Genomic DNA, 19,402 nt, shown 5'->3' with positions numbered 1-19,402 from the left:
TCAAATCTGCCAAGAAATGCTTCCAGACAAAGTAGTTTTTCATATTTTCAATATTCTAGTTATATAATTATTTAATGATTTTAAATTTAATTATTCGAAACATAAACATTAAAGTTTAACTTGCTTTTTAAATGATTTTAACAGTTAAATTTTCACTGGAAAAGAATATTTCTTTTTCAGTGTTATCTTTTAATATTGACCCTTCTTCTTTTAACTCCAAAAAATGCGTCTATTACATCCTTCTGTTAAGAGTAAAATTTTAACTCTCTACTTTTACATTAAAGTTTTTTAATTACATTGATTATTTAGTTTAGCAAATCTGTTAATTTTATAGAAGTAAAATGAACGGGTAAAAGATTCATCAACACAGACAAACTTACGGATTATCAAAGATGTGTGATTTCATTAAAGCAAAAGAAATTAAAACTAATGACGGATACTTTGGAATATCAGAAAAAAAGAGACAAAGTACAACTAAGAATTTTGAGTAAAATTAAGGATAATTTATTTAAAAAATAGTTTTGTATTTTTGCATTAAAAATTCGTAAATTATTTTTACAATATGAAAATGTTATGATTATAAAAAATAAAATATTTCTAACACTTTATTTCATTTTGATTTAAGTTATAAAATATTGCTTTATAAATGAATAAACAATTTATTTAGTTAACAAGTATTTAGAATATACTAATTACTTTATTTTTATTGCGATAGATGATGTTTATTAAAAAAGATTTAATTTATTTTAATATTTAGAACTTTAGTAATATTTTCCTGTAGTCAAAATAAGAAGAAATAATCATTTTGAAAAATCTTGATAAAAATACAAGATATTTAAAAATAAAATAAAAATTAAATAAATCATATATGAAAAATCAAATAAAAGTTTGTGAAATCTAAGCTTTGTTTTACAAAAAGTATACTTTATCTTAAAAATTATTTTGCAATGATAAAATAGAACAAAGAATAAAATATTAATTTAAATAAACAATCGTAATTAAAAACATTTTTATTCTAATGCTTAGTAAAAATATAATTTTTGGAACAGGAAAGAAAAATTTTTTTTAATTAATTTATAAAATATGCAAATTGTTTAGAAAAAATTATATTGTACTTATAAAAATTTAGACATTATTAAATTAATAAGTTTTCTAATTTTTTATTTTGTAATTCAAAAATTTTTGTATTTAAAATACCTGAAAAATACTCATTTAATATTTGCTGAAATACAAAAGGAGCATAAACAAATAAATTATTATGTGATGGTAAATTAGTCATTTTGTACATTTTGAAGAAATAGTTTTATGCAAAAAATATTTTGAATGTTTATGACATATATGACATATATAAAAGATTTTAATAGTTATAATGTGAAAGTTCACTAACACTGTAATTTTGCAAAAAATGTTAAATGTTATTTGATAGAAGATCTGCTATATGTAGTAAAGGATTTTTTATTTATGTAACAATTCTGTTGTGTTTCTTTTTCGTTCGTATATCATTTATTTCTGTTAATCATTTACAACAAATGAAAGACATTATATGAACTAATTGAAAGGTTAATGTGACCTGTGACACTTCTCTGTTACTCAAAGAGTGTATCAAAAGTTTTTTGAATTATCAAAATGACTGTTACAAAATGTTCCACAACTCAAAGGAAAATCATGCTCAATTACATGATGGAACATAAAGACCTGGCTGATGGAAAGATTAAAGATGGAAGCAATTATAAAGAAAAGGCGGTAATTTATAATTTCTTATTCTAAAAGAAATGGAAAAGTTGAAACACACTTTACACATCAATAATGTTAATTTAATTTTATGCATTTTAATTTCAAGTGCATTTTCTCAAAATAAAGTTAAATGTAAAACTATTATTGACTATCAATGAGAATTATTTATTTAATACTTACTAATAACCTAAATATAAGTGATAGAATATTTTCCAATTATTAAAAATTACAGGATGATTTATGGAAAAAGCTAGCAAAATTATTAAATAATACAAAAGATGGAGTTCAGAAAACAGTTTCTTTATGGAAAAGAGTAAATATATAAATCTTTTTAATTTTAATAACAAATATACAGTAAAAATAACTTTTTACTAAATATGGTAATTTTACAAAGAAAGTTAAATGTGCTCTATTTTTTCAAAATTTTTGGTAAAACAATGCTTTCATGAAAAGCAATAAATAAAATAATAAATAGATAAATATTTATAGATATAAATATTTATATTTATTTACAAATATTTTTACTATTTTGAAATATAACCATAAAAACTTATTTACAATTTTTATAAAATAGTCCCGGAGTGATTGGAAAACATATTCGACTCAAAAAGTGGAAGAAATAAAAACTCAACTAGAAAAGGGCGAAAGAGTTACGAAAACTTTATCCGATATTGAAATGACCTTAATAAGAGAATTCATACCTAAAATAAAATTGGGCGCGAATATTCTTGAAGGAGGCTTCGGGAAAATGACCAGGAAGGATTTGTTTCAAGGAAAAAAAAGAGGTTTTAAAATATTTAACAATAAATCATTAATATTATTTAATTAAAATTTTTAACTTTCTTAAAAATAAAACAAAATTTAATTTCTTTAAATTCTCAATTTTTTAAGAATTTTCCAATATTTTTAGAAGAAATGAAAAATTAATAAATAAAATAAAATTCTAATTTTTTTCTTAGAAAAAGAGGGAAATATTTAAACAATTTCCAGTTTTTAATAACAACTTATTAATACATAAAAAACTAAAGATTCGAATTGGCCAATTAGAGTAATTATGCAGAAAGAAGAATGTTGAAAATGGCAACTTAAAAATATATATAATACCTTTTTTTCTCTCAAAAAAACTGAAAACATTTTCAAAATTAGAAATTATAAAGTAGAAGTTATGTTATATTTTTCCATTTATTTTTGAGAAAATAAGTAGTTGCATTTGAAAATCACACTTAAGATACATATTATGCAAATTTTGTAATTCTTTTAAAAAATATTAGAGATTCAGGGTTGCCACATGTCAGGGAAATCAGGAAAAAATCAGGAATTTTTATTAAAAGTACTGGAAAAAATAAAATTTTTAGAATTCATAAAAACATTCTCAATTCAATTACTTCCATAAATAAGACTTTTATTTGGTAGTAGAAAATAAATTATTTTCAAAAAGGTTTAATTAACTCTGCAAAAGAATTCAATTCTCTTGATAAACAACCACATTCTTTCCATAAAATCAATTATTTTAAAGAATTTTAATAAACTTCTTTTCGAAAATTCAATTATTATTTTGGTAAATTTCAAACATTCGTAACAAGAATTCAATTTTTTTGATAAGTTATTAAATACGTTACAGAAATTAGATTTTTTTTAAGTTTTTAAAAATTCTCATCAAGAATTAAATTATCTTCGAAAAAAATAGCGGAAGAAAAATTTTAATAACATTCTTGACAAAATTTCAGTTATTTAAACAAAATTTAGTAAAATTCTTCGCATGAATTTAATTATTTTAAAAAAATTTAATTAAATTCTTGAAAAAGTTTTCAAATTATTCTCATAAAATTGTTATATAATTCTTTAATATAATAAATTTTAGTATAAATTTAATTAAATTTCTTTAAAAGAAATTAATTGCTTTCAAAAATTATGTTAATAAAATTCTTTGTAGAATTAAATTTTAAGAAACATTCAATTATTGAATAAATTATTAATTTTTGCATTTAAATATAAATGATTGCTCATAGAATTTTCTAATAAACATTGATATAAAAATAAATTTCGGCTAAAATTTCAGATAATAATTGAATTAAAATGATGAAAATAATTTCAAAAAAGTTAAAATAAATCCTAATTTCTATAGAAAAATAATAGCTAATTAATTATTTAATTAATGAATCAATATTTATTTAAAAAAGAAGTTATTGTTGTTTTCGAATAATTTTACAATTTAAAAAAATTCGTAAATAAATGAATTATATTTTTTTAATATTTAAACATTTTTAGAATAAATAAGAATATTCTTTAGGGTCAGGGAAAAAGGCTCAATTCGGTCTGGAAATCAGGGAAAAGTCAGGGAAAAACAAAGTTGAATTTTTGTGTCAACCTTGAGAGAGATTTTGTTAAGAAAATGTATTTAAGCAAAAGAAATTATGCAAATTCTTTAATTAGTTCCAATATTAAAAAATACTCAAATATTAAAACATTGTTATTGAGAAATATAAGTGGTCGAAATTTCTTTTTTCTTTAAATCTGCTAGAATAACAACAGTCAGGGTTTACACTTGTCTGGAAAAGCGAGAATTGTCAGGAAAACACAAAAGTATCTGTGCAACCAGTAAAAGTCAGGGAATATTTTAAGCACCAGTAATGGCCCAGTAACGACTGCCAATTCTCGTCAGACACATTACTGGACCAATGATAGAACCAATTTATGATATTTATGATATTTCGCCTGCATTTTGAATTAATGCAAGTCAGGGAAAAAGTAATTTTTTTACCTGTAAAACCGGAAAAAGTCAGAGAATTTTAAAATAGAAAAACTGTCAACTCTGAACAGGATTTTGTATAAAAATAGTACTGAGATACATAAATCTGGTACGACGATTATTATAATTAATTTTTTGTCGTAAGTGGAAGAAAAATATGTCATTTCGGGCACTTAAGGTGGGCGCAAAGTAACTGATTATCACCGGAGGTTGTCAGACAATGTTCCCACGGGGAACATAATCAATATTGAGTCAATTTTTCCTCAACATTGCACATTGAGCTTAAATGTGTCATTCGGATAATAAGCTTCGAAATTTGGGAATGTGAAAGTTTTATAATAATTTCCAATTTATATTAATTTTATTTGGCTGAATTTGATTTTTAAAGTAGGTATAGAAATTTGTGCTTTTTTGTGGAGTTTCTGATATCAAGGAAAAAAATTTAAAACTAGCATGCATTAGGCACGAAGGTGGATATCCGTGTTGAGTACATTTCTTCTAAAACAATTTGTCGTAAAAACTTTCGAGTTTTGCATTGCTACTTTGCTATTAAATCACTGTAATATTACACGGCAATATTGCAAATTTGAATTTTATATAGAGGAACTCGGTGGGCGAAAAGAAAAACTTTCGTGGAACATTTCTAAAATGATTTAAAAATGTTTGTCGAACGTATAATATTTTTGTCAAATTATAATATAAGCTGAATATGTAATATTTACAATAATATTCAGCTCAAATTAGTTGCTTTATGAGAATTGGTTACTAATAAATATTAATGCTATATATAGAAAGACAGAAAGGAAAAACATAGAGTCCAAACTAAAATGAGTAAAAATGAGGTAGAATTGGAAAGTGTTAAAAATAATCTTCCTCATGGAAGTAAAGAAGAAAATAATTATTCCTCAGAGAATGAATTTGAAGAGGTGGAAAACAAAATGGAGGTCGACAGTTTATATTCCGTTTCAGAAGAAAATTCATTGAGTTGCAGCACGGGAAATGGTGAGCATTATTGATAATAATACACTGCAAAAATTGGTGTCTTTTTTGATATCTTAAAATAAGATGTAAGATGAAAAAATGGTATCTTACATCTTAAAATAAGATGTTTTCTAAAGCATCTTACTGATATTTAAGATGTTTTATACGTTTTAGTAGTGATGAAGATATTTCTTCCATCTTAGAAAAGTAAGATACTTTTGTAAGTTCTTTAAAGTATCTTAAATTAAGATGTTTCTGTTGCAATAAGATGTTTAGCGATAAGTTACTTGAGAATCGTAAGATGCGCCATAAGTGTAAGTTACTACAAACTAAGATACATAAAGTGTTTTCCATAAGAGCCCATAGTTAACCTCAAAACTTTTTGCCCCAAAAATACCACAGAAAATGTGTACGAAGATACTTTTAACATCTTACATTAAGATGTTTCAAGTAACTAAAAAGTGTCTACCAAAACATCTTAGAAATGACTACCAAAACATCTTAAATTAAGATACTTCTTTTTGCAGTGTAGTTTCAAATAAGAGATCAATGTATCCTATTTATCCTTAGAATATCGTAAATATTCAGGAGCTATGAAGGAACGCTTATAAATAATAATTAAGCGTGTCGGTACAATAATCAGTCGAGCACTCGACTGTTGCATTAATAATCTTAAGTTTTCGTCCTATAAAAAAATCTCCAAGAAAAACAGATACGCCTCTTTATTTAATACAAGGTTGTATATTTTTAAAAAATCAAAATTTTTAATGTTAACTTCTTTCACATTTGCCCAACTGACTGGCTTTACCGCTGTAAAGCCAGTCAGCCGAGCACTCGATCGATTATTCCACTGACATACGTTCAATTGACTTCTTTACAAAACACATATTTAGAAATTGTAGCCTAAAAAATGAAAGCAGAAACTTTATTTTACATAAATTAAAAAATCCAGAAGCGATTTTTCTCTAAAGTTTCGTCTAAAAATAAAACTAAAATAGTTATATACATACATATATGTCGTAGGCAAATAGAAGAATACGTCATTTAGCTAACTGCCTAGGCGTTTAGCTAAATGACGGATTCTTCTCATTGCCTACGACATATACATACAATTCTTTGTCAACGGGACTCCTCTGCTCTCCAAAAATGGTTTGCGTTTGAATTACCGTACCTATAAGCTTAAACTTTAGTTAACAAGGAACACTTTTAAATGTTGAGTAAAAATATGTAGTTTTTAAAATTTCAAAATAGCGGACGAAGTATTATTTTAAATTTGAACAATCTCATGTCTGTTATAAAAATTAAAATAAATTATAATAATAATAATTTTTTATTATACACGTGCGTAGAATCGTTGATTATACGCCCAGTGGACAAAAAACCATCATTGTTTTAAGAACGTTCCAAAAACGTTTTTAGAACGTTTCATGTTTGCAAAATAATGTTCCAAAAACGTTCAATTGCTTTTAAAACGTTTTAGAACCATGTAACGTTTTTGGGACGTTATTTAGCAGACATGAAACGTTCTAAAAACGTTTTTAAAATAATGATGGTTTTTTGCCCAGTGGGCGAGTGCTGCAAGTCAAAGAAGTATAATCTGATTTACGCACGAGTGCCATACGAAATTTTTTTTGCAACACTAAAACAATTAAACTTGTAGCAATATTGCCAATATTACTGCAACTTTAGGTGTAGTGGGGAACTTAAATAAAGTTTTCTATAGAAGCTAAAATAAAAAATGTGATTGTAAATTGTTGTTTATAAGCTTTATTTCACAAGAATGCGTAAAATAATTATCTTTCACATCGAAAATTACTTTGCAAATTGGAATTCACTTTACGCACTGCTAGCGGTGTGTAAAGTTATACTTTACACTTCGAGAAAATTCTCTGAAAAATTTATTCCTGGGAAATTTCCTGGAATTTTACGTTTATTCCTTGGGAACATTCTCTTAAGGGATTGTTTATCTCAAATATTTTACTTCTTATCTTCTAAGACTGGGTTAAAATTAAAGAAATTAGGCTACCATATTGGATCCGCCGTTTTAAATTTTAAAAATCTAACCTTAGATTTTGGGACATTAATTACATGATACTAAGGATCACTTTTAATAAAAGAAATCGGTAATTTTGAAATCCTTCACTAGAAAGTCTCCTTAAAAGTAAATTTTTAATTTTTAGAGCATAAGATTCGAACAAATGACTTAAGTTAAATCTATATAAAAGAAGTAAAATACAAAATTTATTTTATAAAATTTATTATCTTTCAAATTTAGAAGTTGAATTAAGTGGTTCCGAAACGGAAGAAAATGAGTCGAAGTTACAAGTAAAAGAAGAACAAGAAGAAACTAAAATGGATGAAAGTGATAATGAAGAAAGTGATAATAGATGCGAAAATGGGAAAAGAGTAGGAAGTAACGATAAAGATAAACCAAACAACACGAAAAAAATGAAACTGAATAATTACAGTATGTTATAACACAGTCCTAAAAATTGCTACAACTATTTTCTTTTACTAATTGAGTAGAGTTTAATCCTTCTTTTACATATTTCTTAAAACATGTTTTGGGACAATAATTTTATGACCCTAAGAAACACTTTTAATAAGAAAAATCGGTAATATTGAAATCTTTTGCCAGAAAGTCCCTTTGTAAGTAAATTTTTAATTTTGAGAGTATAAAATTCGAAAAAATGACTTAACTGAATCTACATACGAGAACTCTCTAAATCTGAAATGGTAGAATTCTACTAAGAAATAGTAGGGGAGAGTGGGGCAAACCGGCCCGGTGGGTAAACCGGCTAGGGGTCAATATCTCCGAAATAGCGAAATTGTCAAAAGTGCTATTCAGAAATTTGAAACAACCATGTTTAGTATACCTTATTTTTTCAATATGACAGTTTTAGCTTGCGTTTGTGCGACAAAGGGAGCAAAATTTTATTTTTTAGTTTTTTTCTACACTTTTACGAATTTTTTCTTAAGAAAATTCTGAGGAAATCGTGAAATATTTCTAAATATTAGGTCTTAGGTTTTGAAGGTACACACCTAAGGAATATTTACCACCAAAAACTTTGATGAATTTGCAAAGCGTTTCTTTTTGACAAACATTTATTTTCAAAATGGGACTGTGGGGGAAACCGGCCATAGGATATTTGCATTGTATCAGAGCTTCAAGAAAATTATTATTAACTAGAATGTTTTTTTCATTAAAATATTTACTTTCAATGAAAAATAATTATCTTTCAATGAAAATTAGACCCTTTAATACTGTTTCCCTGATAATTTCAAACATTTTTGTTTTGTTATTAAAAAAAATTATTTATTTAATTAAAATTAAATCCTGTATTATTATTTACATTATTACAACCATTGTTCACATGATTCTTTATGTTTGTTGTTATTGTAGATTATACAAATGCAATATTACAGATAAAAAAACCCTACTGGCCGGTTTGCCCCAGGGGGTGGGGCAAACCGGCCCGTTTGCAAATTTTTTTTAAGTTAACACAGCAACTAAACAATAAAAGATAAAGTATAGGTGTCTCTGGGAAAAAGTTGCGCAAATAAATGATCTTTCAAACAAGTCATCGAGAAATGAAATCGGTTGGTTTGCTTAGTCACAAGAGTAAAAAAACCGTAGGTATGCCCGGTTTGCCCCATTCTCCCCTACAATTTTACTAATTTTTAGTAGTTGTTATGGACGACTTTTCCCCTTTTCAATTAGTAGAATATTACTAATTCTTTGTCAAATTTTACTAATGTTTTGGTAGAATTTCACTAATTGAAAGTCATTTATTTCACTATTTTTCAATTCATTAGTAACTTTCTACCAATTCAGATTTAGGGAGAAGTAAAACGCAAAAGTTATTTTATAAAATTTATTCTCGTTCAAATTTAGAAACTCCATTAAGTGATTCTGAGACGGAAGAAAATAAATCGAATTTAAAAGTAAACGAAGCAATTAAAATGTATAAAAAAAATTTGCTTAATGAAAGTGATGACAGTTGCGAAAATAAGAAAAGAGTTATAAATGACGATAAAGATAAACCAATCAACACGAAGAAAATGAAACCTAATAATCAGAGTATGTAATGTGATAAATACTAATTTAAAAATTTAGAATATGAATGGAAGGAAACACAATCTCAAAATAAACTCACAATTCATATTGTCAGAGGCAAACTTCTCTTATTTCTAACATCAATAGTCTAAAGTCGATAAGCAAAAAATAACTTCAAAATTAAGTGGATGTACTATATACTATACTTTCCTTTTTCCCTGTACCCTCAAAATAAGTTACATGTTAATCGTCAAATTTTTAGGTTATCCTAAGCATTTTAATATTTTTCCTACACTCTGTCGCTTTTCATCTTTTCTCATGTTCTTTTTACATAAAAATAAGATCAATGATTGTTGGTCGAAATACGACTATAACCTAAAAATTCCATAACTCTTCCTTCACGAAGGGAGACCAAAGCACTCATCTACTATGCGTTTCATAAATGTTGAGCCCTGAAACTTAAACTGTAATAACTCAACAAAAAAAAATTGCTAATTAGCGAAAAAACATTCACTGTATAGATCATTTTATTGAGTACATACTTTCTTTTCATGAAACATACATACATTTATTTCTTATAAAGTAATTAGCATTAGAGTATATAAAAACACAGGAAAATACAGGAAAATGCGATTGACGAACTTTGGCGAATTCTGGCAATTGCACGATTCAAAATAAAACATTCAAAAAATCAAGCATATTCTTTGGTTCCTCCTTAATCAATAGTGACAATAAAAATTCAAAAATGTTATTAACTTTTAGAAATACAACCAATAATACACGACAATGCTATCTTAGTTTCTAACAGTGATAGAAATTTCATTCAAAAAACAATAAATTGCAAAAAAATCAATTAACTCAAAAAATTAAAAATTAAGTAACAATACAAATTATTATAAGTTTAGAACGCGATTCTTTTTTTATTAATTTTTTTTGGCGTTTGAGAAGAAAAGAGGTCTATGGTATCGATGTCATACCTGGGTCCATTCAAACTTTTTCGGAGGCTAAGAAGAGGAAAGACAGAGCAAGAGCGTAGACAGATAAAATTTATTCAGTCGCTGGAAAAGGGTAAGAAGATGTAAGTCCCTATGTAAGTGTTTATTCTCTTATTATTTTTATTACAATTATTATTATTTTTATTGTTATAATTATTATTATTAATATAATTATTGTTATTATTATTATTATTAATTTTTTTATTTTTTAATTATTATTATTTATTATTTTTATTTTTTAATTATTACTATTTATTATTTTTAATTATTATTTATTTTTTTATTTTTAATTATTACTATTTATTATTTTTTAATTATTATTATTATTATTATTATTATTATTATTATTATTATTATTATTATTATTATATTATTATTATTATTATTATTATTATTATTATTATTATTATTATTATTATTATTATTATTATTATTATTATTATTATTATTATTATTATTATTATTTTATTATTATTATTATTATATTATTATTATTATTATTATTATTATTATTATTATTATATTATTATTATTATTATTATTATTATTATTATTATTATTATTATTATTATTATTATTATTATTATTATTATTATTATTATTATTATTATTATTATTATTATTATTATTATTATTATTATTATTATTATTATTATTATTATTATTATTATTATTATTATTATTATTATTATTATTATTATTATTATTATTATTATTATTATTATTATTATTATTATTATTATTATTATTATTATTATTATTATTATTATATTATATTATTATTATTATTATTATTATTATTATTATTATTATTATTATTATTATTATTATTATTATTATTATTATTATTATTATTATTATTATTATTATTATTATTATTATTATTATTATTATTATTATTATTATTATTATTATTATTATTATTATTATTATTATTATATTATTATTATTATTATTATTATTATTATTATTATTATTATTATTATTATTATTATTATTATTATTATTATATTATTATTATTATTATTATTATTATTATTATTATTATTATTATTATTATTATTATTATTATTATTATTATTATTATTATTATTATTATTATTATTATTATTATTATTATTATTATTTTTTTTTTTTTTTTTTTTTTATTTTTATTTTTTTTTTTTGTAGTCGGAAGTGGAAAATCTGTGAATTCAGATACCTGGGTAATGAATTCCAGGTTATGTGGGGATGACCGCTCTTGTTCTGGTCGACCCACTAAAAACCACTCCCGTCTTAATTTGGACTATTCTTCAACCCACGGAACTACCTATTGGCTTTTAACTTCGTGAAGTGAAGGTCCCATTATGTCGCTTACGCGACTCTTCCGTGCCGCTCTTGTTCTGGCCTTATTTCCTCCTTGTCCTTGACAGAGTCTTCTTTGCCTCCTCGAGGGCAGTTCTGAAGACTCTGCATCTCCCTGATCCAGCGACATGTTGGATGTTTTCCTTTTCGCTGAATTTCGCCTTGCATAAGAAGCAGCATGGGCTCTTCTTACAATCTGCTGCCTTATGGCCGGCTTCTCCGCACTTGAAGCACGCAGCCGACCTATCTACCGCTTGGCAATCTCTGCCTATATGGCCATAGTCAAGGCACCTGTGACACCTTGTGACCATAACTCTCCTACTAATTTTGCAGGACACAAAACCGATTTTAATGTGCCCTATCTTCTCCAGCTTGTTAGCGTCCTCTTGGGAGGTGACCACGACAGCGAGCTTAATACCTCGCTTATTTGGTCCGAGGACCGTCACCTTCCTGCTTCCTGCTGGCACCGTAGATAGTTTGTCCAGGGCTTCTTTGACATCCTCCTGTTCGGTAAGGGTGTCCATGTCGCGGATCTCCAGCACAGTCTGCCGATCCGCCATCTGCACCTTACCTAGATCGCCGATCACCTTTGTCACCTCTTCGGTGAACAACTTCTTGTTCGAAGACCCCCCAATTTTAATGAGGAGGTCTCCCTTTTTAGTGGGTACAGCTCCCACAACCCTTGTCTGGCTGGCCTCCAAGTCAGCCTCTTTTCGAACCTTCGCTAGCACTTCGGCAAAGGTAGATCCTTCAGCCACTTTGACGACCATTGTGGCTCTTCCCTTCTTATCTGAAATTGGCTTTGGTGCCGTTTTCATCTCCTTGCCTTTGGACCTTTTAGAAGGTCCCTCCTCCCTTTTCCTTTTTGGATCCTTCGCAAGCTCAGGATCACTTCTCTTTCGTTTCTGAGCATCCAAGACAACGTTTCTCAACATGATCGCGTTACAACGATCTCGTCTAACTCTACGATCCTGTCTGGCCTCTTCTGACCAAGTCAATCCCTGGTAGAGATTCTCATCCTTTTTCGTAGCTGCTGCGTGCTTCTCCTTGATCTCCTGTATGAGCGATTTCATGCCTTTGAGTCCATCCTTGATTGTCATATTGACATTCTTTTGGACCTCGCAGGACTTCATCATCTTGTTAACCGCTTCCTCCATTGCTAGAATGCATGTTGCCTCTTCCTCTCGCAGCTTAATACATTCATCTCGATCTTGGTTGCAGCTTGCAATGTCCTTTGCCGAAGCATTACTGAAGACAGAAATGCCACTGACCTGGCTTGTCACGCTGCTTGTACTTCCTCTTCTTTCTACCCTATCCACGATGATCTGTGGAACTCCCAACGCGTTGTTGCCCTCCTGCATCCATGGGCCACTGGCCACCGCCCTCACGCTCGAAAGCGCTTGACGATCGGAACCAGTGAGGGATTTAGCCGAAGCATTACCCCGCAGGTACTCCTCGTTTTTACAATCGCTCATACTTAATGTTTGTCCCGTATCGAGGGAACGATCGAGCCTAAACAGGGTACTACCATCTGGCCAAGATGGGCCCTGAACCGCCTCCGTTAGTTACATAGACGTTATAGCATTGCCGGAGCATTGATGCGACGTCTATGATATCCAAGGGCACGTGAACATGTATGTTCGGACGTGGAGGTCGATGTGTCTCTCCAAGATAGCAGGAAGTTTCCGCAAAGGGAGTGCATCCTGGTATCTCTTCACAGAGTTTACCCTCATTATTATTATTATTATTATTATTATTATTATTATTATTATTATTATTATTATTATTATTATTATTATTATTATTATTATTATTATTATTATTATTATTATTATTATTATTATTATTATTATTATTATTATTATTATTATTATTATTATTATTATTTTTTTTTTTTTTTTTTTTTTTTTGCTTAGGGACTTTTGGGAAATCTGCCTACAGATACCTTGGACTCCGCACTCCAAGGTTATGTGGGGTTGGTGTGATAAAACAAAAGGAAATAAAAAAAATTGAAAAATAAATATATAAAATAGTAAATTTAATAAACTGGCGACCTACTGCCAGCCCGACCCACTAAAACCCGTAACCCTTCTTCTGGAGCCCTTTACCCTCCCTCGGAACTGTCGTAAGACTTTAGCCTTCGAGGGTGGCGCTCCAACTCTGTCGCTAATGCGACTTTCTGCTTTTCTCTGCGGTTATCCTACGTTAATAGTTAAAAATTTAAAACTATTTCAATATAAAGCGGAATTAACAGCACAACAATAATTAAAAATAACAAATGTGTAATTAAGTGTAAAAAGTCAGAAGATAAAATTATAAACGGATATATAAAAAAAAGAAAAAATAAACGCGTATAAAAAATTGAAAACATAAAACTGTACAAAGATGAATAACAAAAACACAAACAATTAAAAAATGTATAAGGACAAATAAATCACAAAATAAATTAATAAAAAACAAACAAATAAATTAAAAGCTGTTTAAATTACGCTTTTTGGCGGCCGTCGAGATCCTTCCTCGACATAACCGAGATTATGAAGTTCTCGACTTGCCGCCAATTCTCCTCTGACTGGGTCATCAGCGATACCATGTTCTCCGGTGTAACTTGACTGTTTACACCTTCGAACATGGCCCGCCTCTCCAAGTCCCATTTCTTGCATGAGAAGAGGGTGTGCTCCGCGTTGTCCTCAGGGAACTGGCAATATGCACACACCTCGTTCTCGCGTAATTTAAAGCGACACAGGTACGAGTTAAAACACCCGTGACCTGTGAACGCCTGAGTCAAGTAATAGGAAACCTGACCGTGTTTCCTATTTATCCAGGTGGCGAGTGCCGGGATAAGGCGATAAGTCCATCGACCTTTTTCCTCACCATCCCATCTTTCTTGCCATCTTTCTATGAGCCTGTACCTCGCTTCTTTGCGGATTAGGCCCTTGCTTGGTCTTAATTCCTCATTCAAGGAACTGCTTTCTTTAGAAAAGAGAAACATTTCTTCCCTTTCCCTCGCCAAAAGATCTGCTGGCGGGACACTTGCAAGGACCTGCACAGCACTCGTAGATACCGTCTTATATGCAGAGATGATACGCGTTGTTATCGATCTCTGCGCAGACAGTATCTTTTCACAGATGGTCACACATCTTTTACTCCTCAGGGATGGGGCCCACGCTGGTGCTGCATAGAGCATTTTAGCGTGGGCGACACTCGCCACCAGTCTTCTTTTTTGTTCACGGGGTCCGCCAACATTTGGCATTAGCCGTGAAAGATTAGCCGCACACTCGATCGCCTTATTCGACGCCATAGCCATGTGGTGGTGGAAGTTTAACCTTCCATCCAACTCCACACCAAGGTATTTAATTTGTTTACTCCACTTGACCTCGAATCCGTCTATCACGATTCGTAGGAGCTCATAACCACGTCTGTCTGTGACCAGCAGTGCCTCGGTCTTTTCCAGGGCCATTTCAAGACCTCTGGTATCCAGCCAGCTTTTTGCTAGTCGCAGACATTCGTTCACCAATGTCCCAAGAGCCTCCTCACTCTCGGCAGTGCACACGAACAACGCGTCGTCCGCAAAGCCGATGATCACCGCACCTTCGGGCAGATCCATTCGCAGAAAATCATCGTAAGATACATTCCATACAAATGGACCTACCCTCGAGCCTTGAGGAGCCCCACGCTGCATCTCTTCCTTGAGAGTGCAGGTGTCTCCCTCATATATAACCCACCTGTCGCTAAGATAATTATCCATTATCCGCAACAAGTAGGGCGGCATGTTTTTCTTTTCCATCGACTCGATGAGATCTTTCCATCTTGCGGAATTAAACGCGTTGCGTATGTCAATTGCTACCAACGCGCAGAAGCTCTTCTTTTTCCCAGGTCCCAATTTGTTTTTTCCTGCTTTGGCTATGTCCACAACTGCCTGGATGGCATCAACCGTGGACTTGCCTTTACGGAAACCAAATTGGTGATCGGATAGACGATTCTCTTCGGTCAAGTGGCTTTGCATTCTCTGCAGAACCATATCCTCTAGAAGTTTACCCATCGTATCTAGCAGGCATATAGGCCTGTACGATGAAACCTTATCTAGAGGTTTTTCACCTTTCCTTAGGAGGACTAACCTCTGTCGCTTCCAGTCGCGGAAGAACTCTCCTCTCTCAAGGCAAAGATTGAAGCATCGAAGCAGAATCTGGGGTAAAGTGTCGATTACCAACTTTAGGATCTCGTTACTTATCCCATCGATTCCAGGCGCCTTGCCTGTTTTCAATCTTTTGCCTGCTTTTTGCAGTTCACTAAGTGTGAAGAGTTCTTCCTCTTCGACTTTGCAAAAACTCCAGTCCCTTCTAAGGTATGGCTCCGCAGGAGGAAACAAAGAACTTATTATCTTTCTGACCCAATCGGGATTGTCCAGGCCGGGGGTCTTTTGCCTCGTCACTAATTTCTTAGTTATGATTTTAAAAGCCAGACCCCATGGGTCCTTATCGACTTCCTCGATTAGGTCCTTCCAGCTACGGCGTCGCGACTTGCGGATCTCTTTCTTGAGGTCCTTTTTCGCCTCCTTGAAAGCCTCTTTCAGCAAGGGATCTCCCTTAGATCGGGTATATGTCCTTCTTGCTTTGAGGCATTCCTTTCTCAAGGAGGCTAGCTCCTCTGACCACCAGTGCAAGGATTTTCTAACTGGAGTGGCGCCTTTGCGTGGCATTGACGCATTGCAAGCGGTGACTATCATGTTCCTCACCGCTCGCACCTCCCCATCCAGACTGCTCGGCCTCTTCACCCAGCCCAAGTCCTCAATTAAAAGGGCTTCTCTTAGGGACCGGCCGAACTTTTCCTTGTCGAGTCTCTTCATATTCCACGAGGAGGTTTTGCGACTAGGAGCATCCTGTCTTTTTCCTCCTCGTGTGTCTCCCATAGAGACTGAGAACTCAATGTACTGGTGGTCACTTGCGGTATATTCCTCTGAGACCCGCCAGTCGGTTATGCGGCTAAATAGTTTAGACGATGCGATTGTTAGATCTATAATTGATCCGATCGCACCTCGTCTAAAAGTCCATGTATTGCCTCGGTTTACTGCCAATAAGTCGTTTCTGGAGATCATTTCTCCAATACGAATTCCTCTCTTGTCGAGTCTCGTCTCACCCCACTCTGGCGACTTTGATTATTATTATTATTATTATTATTATTATTATTATTATTATTATTATTATTATTATTATTATTATTATTATTATTATTATTATTATTATTATTATTATTATTATTATTATTATTATTATTATTATTATTATTATTATTATTATTATTATTATTATTATAATAATTATTATTATTATTATTATTTTTTTTTATTTTTTAATTATTATTATTCATTATTTTTATTTTTTAATTATTACTATTTATTATTTTTTAATTATTATTATTATTCTTATAAAGGAACTAAAAATTAATTATTTTAAAAACCTTGTACGTGCTTTTACAAGCAATGGCTATTTTGCAGCAAGGGAAGGAACCAAATTCCTGAATTAAGGTAAAGAAAATAGAAATTCCTTGTTTTGAAAGAACATTTGCCGTAGACTTGTATAAAAAAAAAACCAGTAACCTTCAGGTAAAAGCAAACAGCCTCCACCAGTCATAAATATTACTTCTCGGCTTATCATTGGGTCAAATTTTCTCAAAAAAATCAAAGTTGGTCATGGGTCTTTCAATTTTTGTAAAACTTGGTATAAAGGTAGTGTTTTATGACAGAAGATTTTAGGAAAAAAAGATTTTTCAAAATTTTCAAAATTGTGGATTTTACCGGGCATGAAACATTAAAGCACATTCTTTTTAAAAAACGAATAACTTTTATCCATTTACTTAGATTTTGTTTATATTTTAGGTAATAATAGTTGATTATCTAACAATTTAAAGTGCAATATTAAAGAAAAAAAATCCAAAATTTACCCGGAAAAAAAGTCAAAAAAAATTTTGATTTCATTTTTTCGAGCATAAGCACCCCTTCGATTTTTTGTAACTATAATATTTGGATTCGTTATCTTCTCCAGAATTTTTTGCAAAAAAAAATCCCTGGAGACTTTAAAACTAACCGAAATATCGAATTTTTTGTCTCGAGGTGCACATATATCGATCTCGCGTAAACACGCCTGAGATGTGCACCAAACGTTCTTAAGCGTGAATTTTCGCATTCTTATATTTTTTTGTTAATTTTGAGTAAAAAAGGAAGGTTTGAAAATCAAGTTTTGCAATTACAAATTTGTTTTTAAACAATTTTGAATCTCAAAATGTGTATGTAATATATAATGGGCAAATTTTCTCAAGTGTACCATAATGTCAAAATTGCAAGTTGTTAGATCGGGCTAATATTTTCACAGTATTTAGAACTATGAATCAGTACTTAAAACCACCAAGTAATTATGAAATTTTATTTAAAAAAATGTAGGGGGGAGGGGGTTTAAGATTTTGGATAAGTATAAACAGTGAGTTTTATAAAAAATCGTAGCTTTTATATAATAAAGAAAAAAATTGTGACCTATATGTTTTTGGTAGGTTTTTTTCTGCTCTATCAAATAGTGAGAATTTTTTTTAAAAATTCAAAATTTAACCCTTCTTTTAAAAATTAAAATTTTTTTTTTAACTATACTTCCCGGCTTAATATTTTTTGACATTTTCTAAAGTAAATTTTTTTAATTTTTACATTTTTGATGTAAGAAGAGATGATTATTTTTTATCTAAATAATTTTTTATTATTTTAATATCAATATCAAGCGTGATACACGCATAAGGTGTTTAATATTTTATTTAAACAATCGTTGCAAATAACTGAAATATATTTTTTTAAAGTAGAATTATATAAACATTTGATTTAAAAAAAACTAACACTTTATCTTTATTTTTCTAAATATTTATTTGTAAAACGTTAGTTTAATCAGAATACTTCATTGTAAAATATTTCAATTTTTAATAATTAATTAATTAATAATTCAAAAAAAAACTTCATTTTTTTCATTTCATAAATTGAAAGTACACATCATAAGCTTTCTTTTGGTACAAGAAAAAAAGGGCTTTTTTGGAAAAAAAATCAAAAAAATTTTTAATTTTCAAAAAAGGGTTAAATTTTGAATTTTAAAAAAAAATTCTCACTATTTGATAGAGCAGAAAAAACATATAGGTCACAATTTTTTTTCTTTATTATATAAAAGCTACGATTTTTTATAAAACTCACTGTTTATACTTATCCAAAATCTTCAACCCCCTCCCCCTACATTTTTTAATAAAATTTCATAATTACTTGGTGGTTTTAAGTACTGATTCATAGTTCTAAATACTGTGAAAATATTAGCCTGATCTAACAACTTGCAATTTTGATATTATGGTACACTTGAGAAAATTTGCCCCTTATATATTACATACACATTTTGAGATTCAAATTTGTTTAAAAACAAATTTGTAATTGCAAAACTTGATTTTTTAACCTTCCTTTTTTACTCAAAATTAACAAAAAAATATAAGAATGCGAAAATTCACGCTTAAGAACGTTTGGTGCACATC

The 19,402-nt window shown here is 29.5% G+C and overlaps 1 protein-coding gene across 1 annotated transcript; it reads left to right on the top strand.

Annotated features, from left to right (window-relative positions):
* The first annotated feature begins 1,626 nt into the window (after positions 1–1,626).
* On the top strand, positions 1,627–9,553 carry LOC122509763 (RNA polymerase II-associated factor 1 homolog). Its single transcript, XM_043624004.1, has 4 exons — positions 1,627–1,743; positions 5,275–5,485; positions 7,740–7,931; positions 9,360–9,553. The coding sequence occupies exons 1-4, from the start codon at positions 1,627–1,629 to the stop codon at positions 9,551–9,553; spliced, it is 714 nt and encodes a 237-aa protein (XP_043479939.1).
* The last annotated feature ends 9,849 nt before the right edge of the window (positions 9,554–19,402 follow it).

This window comes from Leptopilina heterotoma, unplaced genomic scaffold (genome assembly GCF_015476425.1).
Source record: "Leptopilina heterotoma isolate Lh14 unplaced genomic scaffold, ASM1547642v1 Lhet_627, whole genome shotgun sequence".
Classification (NCBI taxonomy): domain Eukaryota; kingdom Metazoa; phylum Arthropoda; class Insecta; order Hymenoptera; family Figitidae; genus Leptopilina; species Leptopilina heterotoma.
This window is presented reverse-complemented; position numbering and strand designations above follow the sequence as displayed.